The sequence below is a fragment of the Bombina bombina genome, chromosome 6, assembly GCF_027579735.1.
Source record: "Bombina bombina isolate aBomBom1 chromosome 6, aBomBom1.pri, whole genome shotgun sequence".
NCBI classification, from domain to species: Eukaryota; Metazoa; Chordata; class Amphibia; order Anura; family Bombinatoridae; genus Bombina; species Bombina bombina.
The window spans coordinates 151,775,407-151,782,427 of NC_069504.1; the positions used below are offsets into that span (position 1 = coordinate 151,775,407).

Below are 7,021 nucleotides of genomic sequence, written 5' to 3' on the forward strand. Positions count from 1 at the left end.
GGTGAGTGTAGAGCATAATGTGACTTGTCTTAAACATTTTTTCCTTTTCAATTTAATCCTAATTGAGAGCTAATTATTTTGTTACTTCTATACATTTTTTTAAAAGTACAAATTGTGTTTTAAATTTTGTGTTCATGTGATAGCTTCACAAGAGCCTTCTGCTTTTCTGTACAGTATCAAAGTAAAGCGTACATTAAATTTATATATTCAATGTTATATTCCTTTTGTATTTTCAGAATAGACATGTTTCTTTTGTATTGTCTGCTGAGTTTTTGTTATCTACATGTAAGATCACAGGTAAGTTTGTTAAATTGTTTTTAATTTTATGAGGCATTTGTGATTTATTTATTTTTTTACTTACAAAGTTACAAATGCTCTTAATTGTTTTTGCAAAAGAGCTAACTATTTTGTTTTAATTCTCATAGGGCATTAATATCCTGCAGGTACAAGGTAAGATACATTTCTGCTTCTATATACTCTAACAAATATTCTGGATAACTGTAAATTTGAAAAACAGAAGTGTTAGTTTAATCTTTATCTAAGGAACAGTATGTTCTTGAAGTGAATTCATGTGTTTATGATTCAGCAGCATATCTCACCCGGGGCCTGGTTATCGAAAAATCACCAAAAATCTTTGTTTTGTGAATTGCATGTTTAAAGCAGTTGTCTGTCCTTAATATCCAGAACTTTGCAAAGCAAGATAAACAGCTCCCAAGCTTAAAGGGACACTACATTTATATGCATAGTATTGAGGTTATTCCCCGCCCCCTCTTTAATCATGTTGGTAATTAGCTTTCACTACTTTCCAATAATAACTCTCCTTCAGATGCCTGCAGTGTAACCTAGGTACCATTATGGCAACACCCATGATTAGAGGGAGGTAAAACTGATTTGTTCCGTTTACCTTTATGATCTTTACAGCACTGACCAGGGTTTTTATATAACCCTGAGATATGAATACACACTAAATAAGACTTTAAAGGGACAGTCTAGTCAAAACTAAACTTTCATGATTCAGATAGGGCATGTCATTTTAAACAACTTTCAAATTGACTTTTATCATTAAATTTGCTTTGTTCCCTTGGTGGTATTTTTGAAAAGCTAAACCTAGGTAGGCTCAAACTGATTTCTAAACTGTTGAAAACCGCCTCCTAACTCAGAGCATTTTGAAAGTTTTTCACACTTAGACAGTACTAGTTCATGTGTGTCATATAGATACCATTGTGCTCACTCCCGTGGAGTTATTTAGGAGTCTGCACTGATTCGCTAAACTGCATGTCTGTCAAAAGCACTGAGATAAGGGGGCAGTCTGCAGAGGCTTAGATGAAAGGTATTAACAGAGGTAAAACATATATTAATATAACTGTTGGTGATAAAAAAATAAAATAGAAAAAAAACAGGGGAATGGGTAATAAAGGTATTATAACAATTCTGGTATAGACTGTCCCTTTAATTAGGAGTTGCTGTTTTTTGTTTGTTTTTTTTTAAAGCAACTTCAAGGTGAAATATGTAGAGTTTGGACTTAAAGGGACAGTCAACACCAGAATTTTTGTTGTTTAAAAGAAAGATAATCCCTTTATTACCCATTCCCCAGTTTTGCATAACCAACACAGTTATAATAATACACGTTTTACCTCTGTAATTATCTTGTATCTAAGCTTCTGCTGACTGCCCCCTTATTTCAGTTCTTTTGACAGACATGCAGTTTAGACAATCAGTGCTCACTCCTAGGTCACTTTACGTGCATGAGCTCAATGTTATCTATATGAAACATGTGAACTAATGCCCTCTAGTGGTCAAAATGTATTCAGATTAGAGGCAGTCTTCAAGGTCTAAGAAATTGGCATATGAACCTCCTAGTTTTAGCTTTCAACTAAGAATACCAAGAGAACAAAGCAAAATTGGTGATAAAAGTAAATTGGGAAGTTGTTTAAAATTGCATGTCCTATTTAAAACATGAAAGTTTTTTTTTTTTTTTTTTTTTTTGGACTTGACTGTCCCTTTAACCTATTTTAAAGGGACACTGAACCCAAATTGTTTCTTTCATGATTCAGATAGAGCATGCATCTTTCTAATTTACTCCTATTATCAAATTTTCTTCATTCTCTTGGTATCTTTATTTGAAATGCAAGAATGTAAGTTTAGATGCCGGCCCATTTTTTGTTAACAACCTGGGTTGTTCTTGCTGATTGCTGGATACATTTTTCCACCAATATAAAACAAAAAGCTTAGATGCCTTTTTTTAAATTAAGATAGCAAGAGAATGAAGAAAAATTGATAATAGGAGTAAATTACAACGTTGCTTAAAATTGCATGTGCTATCTGAATCGCAAAAGAGAAAATTTGGGTTGAGTGTCCCTTTAACTTGACTATATAGGTTTTCTGACTATTACGCAGTACTAAACTGATTTCGTTTTGACTGAGATTAAAACCAAATGATTTTTGCCCTATGTAGAGTGAATAGTGAACATCTATTTTTAAAAAAAAAAGTTACTATTTTTTTATATTTAAATGGACATGAGAGTAAGAATTCAACTTTCTTTCTTTAGACGGATCAAGCAATTTTAAGACTTTACTGGGGGTTTTGTTGAAAAAATGTACATAGGCTTAGCAGCAATACAGGATTGTGATCCCCCTTTGCATGTGGGCTATGTTGATTTTATTGGTTTATATGCATAAGTAAGCTTAACCTTTGCATATCTTTAAAGGGACACGAAATAAATGCTAGATAGAATGATTGAAAGAAAAAAAATATATATATTTATTTTTTTGTTATTTAGTGACAAAATATGTGTAAATTTTTTTTTTTTTTTTTTTTTTTTTTTTTTTTTAATCTACATAGCAATGGGAGCTGTCATGTTGTAACTTAATGTACCTTCTCTGCTGTGGCCAATTAGGAATAGTTATAAAGAGGTCACTAGAGTGTGCAGCCAATGGCTGTGTGGAACATGTGTTCTGCACTTCCCCTTTTTTTTTTTTTTTTTTTTTTTTTTTTTTTTTTTTTTAAATTGAAAAGCTCACCATTTCAGGAAAAAGGGACACCTAAATAATGGCAGTATATTGCTGAGGGGTGTTTTATTTAAAAAAAAAATGTGCTTTTTAATTTTAAATAGAAGCATTTTTGTGGAGGTATATTGCAAAATGCTTCAATTAAAATTGAAATGCATTCATGCACACTAATTTTGACCTTTCTATCGCTTTTAAGACCTTTTACATTTTGCATTAAAAAGCACCAGTAGATTTGCATAATCAACACATTCATAAGACAATGCAATAGCACTTAGTCTGAACTTCAAATGAGGAGTAGATTTTTATTTATTTTTATGGCCAATTTTAAAAGCATTTTATTGTGTTTTGCAGGCTATGACTGTTCTAACATCTGGGAAAGAGACCATGGCTCTACCAGTGGGATTTATACAATAAAACCAGTGGGAAGCAGCACACCTTTTATGGTATGTGTGTGTGTATGTATATATATGTGTGTGTGTGTGTGATATATATATATATATATATATATATATATATATATATATATATATATATTTATATTTAAAAAAAAAATTCTCAAAAGTAGTTAACACTATACATGGTTTTTTTTACAGTAGACTGATATTTATGTGTGTGTCCCCTACAGGTCTACTGCGAAATGCGAGTCGATGGAGGCTGGACAGTCATACAGAAACACAATGGACAAGATCAGTTGTCTTTCGACCAAACTTGGATCGCATACAAAACTGGATTTGGAAATATCGCTAGTAAGCAATATGACATCTTAAATGTATTCCTATTCAAAGCTGGAAATAGAGTAATAGCAGGTAGAGCGAGAAATGCAGGTTGATTTAGCCAATATTTTAAAGGGACATAACTTAAATGAGAATTTATTTGTGGTAGAACTGCACAATTTCTCCTGCCATGTGGTTAACCCCATTATAGTCTGCAATAAGCTTTACCCCTGAGCTAGACACGGGCCTGTGAATGGCGGCAATGCACTTGTGATTGGTTTGTCTTTAGCACAGGATATACAATACTGCTCCAAACTTTGAAGGTGCTAAACACATAGTTATAGGTAAGCAATATTGCACATTAGAACATTTTCTTATTCAACGTTGACAATTCAATTATCCAACAACCAAAGGCCTTTAAATGAAATGTTTGAAGGGACATGAAACCCAAATTGTCTTTTCAGATATAGAATAAAAATTGTAATTCTATTATCAGATTTGCTTTCTCTTCTTTGTTGGAAGAGATACCTAGGTAGGTTACGTGCACATGCCTGGAACACTACATGACAGGAAATAGTGTTGCCATCTAGTGCTCTTGCTAATGTATAACATGGTTGCAAAACTGCTGTCATTTAGTGCTGAAGACACGTGCACACTCCTGAGCTTACCTTCCTGCTTTTCAACAAAGGATAACAAGAACATTTGAAAATAGTACATTAGAAAGTTGTTTAAAATGGTGTGTTCTATCTGCATGAGAGAAACATTTTTTTAAATAAAACTTTTTGGTTTATTTCCCTGTAACATATGGTACATCTCTAACATATATTATATATATATATATATATATGTTCTGCAATATACTTACATTGTCGCCTTCCTGTAATTTCATTCTGAAATTGTGAGCATTGCAGTTACTGTTAGAAATAGAAGTGCAGAACACTGTTATATCCCACACAGCCATTGGCTGCACACTCTAGTGACCTATTTATAACTTCCCCTAATTGGTCAAAGCAGAGAAGGTAACTTAAGTTACAACATGGCAGCTCCCATTGTTTTATAGACACTACAACTTTTTCAATTATTTTGTCACTAATTAAACAAACAACTAATGAAACTTTAAAAAAAATACATCTACATTATGTTCTCAAACTAATCTCTTCTTTGAATGCATCATTTTATTTAGCGTTTAATGTTCCCCCTTTTTTTTTTTTTTTAAATTTACGTTTGTGTAAAGCTCATCCATAGCAGACATTCATCAGAGTATTGACCATGTTGCTGCAGCGCAAATGAAATGTAGGTATAATTTTAGTTCTGCCTCTACTTATAGGTGAACATTGGCTGGGGCTTGATAATATTTATTGGCTAACAAATCAGAATGGCAGGTCATCTGAATTGCTCATCAACCTCAAGGACTTTGGAGAAATTGAAAGCTTTGCACTTTACAACAGCTTTAAAGTCGGTCCAGAAAACTGTTTCTACAAGCTACTAGTTGATGGCTACTCTGGGAATGCAGGTAACATTGAGAACAACAATGTAGTATAACCTTAAAGTAGTGTGTAATTGTGTATATTGGTGGTGTTTAACCTATTACAACATGATCTTTCTCATTGCAGGAGATGCTTTTAGAGGAAGAGACAATGACACCAATGAAATTGGCAGCTATTTTAGCACCACTGATATTGACCATGACAAATGCAACCCCTGTGGTATAGGTGACATGAGGTATAATAGCTGTGCCCGTACTCGCTTTCACTCTGGATGGTGGTTTAACCGCTGCGGGATAGCAAATTTAAATGGCCAATGGCATGATAAGGGTAGTGAAACGGGCTGGTCATCTGCAGTGCATTGGCAGACGTGGAGAAACAACGAGTCACTTAAACAGAGCATAATGTATGTGAGGAATTATTAGGTTGCTTGTTTCCAATAAAAAGGAGAAGACAAGGCAACTTTTTTTTTTTTTCTCTCACTATTTTCTTTATTTAAATGTGTTCTATTTTACTAAACCATGAAATAAACACTTGCTCTTGACATCTTTTATTTTCTTTCTTGCATTATATCTTCGTTTAGATTTTTTAGATTTACTCAATTTTGCAAAAAGGTGTATATTGTAGGAAATAACCAACTCACGAAGACAGCAAACATAAATCTTGTAAATACCATATTTTCAGAATTAAATGTAAAAAAGAATCTTTTTGAGATGGTACAATTTCTCAACACATCTTGTACAGCAAAAAATAACATAGATAGATATGGGATGGAGATATATATATATATATATATATATATATATATATAGTAGAATGTGCCCGCTCAATGTGATTGAGCGGAGACAAGCGTTGCTCCTATAAATGCGCTAGTCAGTGATATGAAGATCTAGTAAGACAGCTATTAGATACAAATTTTTAACAGTAGACTAAGTCTATGTTAAGTATTAGAAAATATGATACAAAGGGTTAACAGCGCTTATAGATATTCCTAAATATTGTATATAGTATGAGTCTCTGGAGAGAAATAAACAATATGTATATAGTCTTCGGTTAGAGAGCAAAGTGGTAAATCCAAGTGTAGTAGGAAAGTATTAGATACCCTTACCAAAAATTACCCCAAAATTACCCCAATCGTATGAGGTAAGTTTGCCGCATTGGAGGATGTATCTGGTGGTGAGTGAATCCTGGATGTTATGATCTGTGTTATTCAACTGCCTCTTGGAGTAGAAGGAAGTGTAGGTCCTTCTGTACTGGTCTCTCCTGGAAACTTCCCGTGCTTGTTGCCTCTTGAAGCTGTGCTTTGTTGTCTTGGTATGAACTTTCTTGTCCATATGTGTACCCAAAAAGACAGAAAGAGCAGGGATAGTGTAATACCGTTTTTATTCAATAAAACTTTAAAATAGACCTATATCACACTCACATTTTCTGACCTCAATGTTATGAGGTATTTTTACAGCACACAGGATTAGAGGTGATCTCTTATCAGATTCACAGGTTGTTGTGTCCCAGGCCAGTCAGAAATATATAGAGAGTCAATATCCCATAAATATAATTAAAGTTAGTCTTGTCAAGCCAGTAAGTTTAGGCAATAAACAAGTTGTTTCTCCAATCTGTATTGCTTGTTCAATTAGTAGCTTTAGTAGGATAGTCTGTTATAAATGCAGGTACATCCAGTGTATTATATTTGTCAAGCCAGTAGTAATAACAGATAGGGTAGTTAGTATAGATGGGAAAATGCTGGATTACCCAGTGGGTTAGATTGATAACGATCTAACAGTTCAGGCAGGTAGTACGATTAATAGCAAGTCATAA

At 33.5% G+C, this 7,021-nt stretch overlaps 1 protein-coding gene across 1 annotated transcript; it reads left to right on the plus strand.

The window, feature by feature from the left end:
* Window positions 1–238: 238 nt before the first annotated feature.
* LOC128664985 (angiopoietin-related protein 5-like) lies at window positions 239–5,750 on the plus strand. The gene is made up of 6 exons (XM_053719763.1): window positions 239–297; window positions 426–450; window positions 3,361–3,452; window positions 3,635–3,755; window positions 5,050–5,235; window positions 5,336–5,750. Exons 1-6 carry the CDS (start codon window positions 244–246, stop codon window positions 5,629–5,631), a joined length of 774 nt encoding a protein of 257 aa, XP_053575738.1. The 5' UTR covers window positions 239–243; the 3' UTR covers window positions 5,632–5,750.
* The last annotated feature ends 1,271 nt before the right edge of the window (window positions 5,751–7,021 follow it).

Coding starts and splice junctions, on each gene's coding strand:
- LOC128664985 (XM_053719763.1), top strand. CDS start 244: ATGTTTCTTTTGTATTGTCTGCTGAGTTTTTGTTATCTACATGTAAGA. Junction 298..425: donor ATCTACATGTAAGATCACAG/GTAAGTTTGTTA, acceptor TAATTCTCATAG/GGCATTAATATCCTGCAGGT. Junction 3,453..3,634: donor GAAGCAGCACACCTTTTATG/GTATGTGTGTGT, acceptor TGTCCCCTACAG/GTCTACTGCGAAATGCGAGT.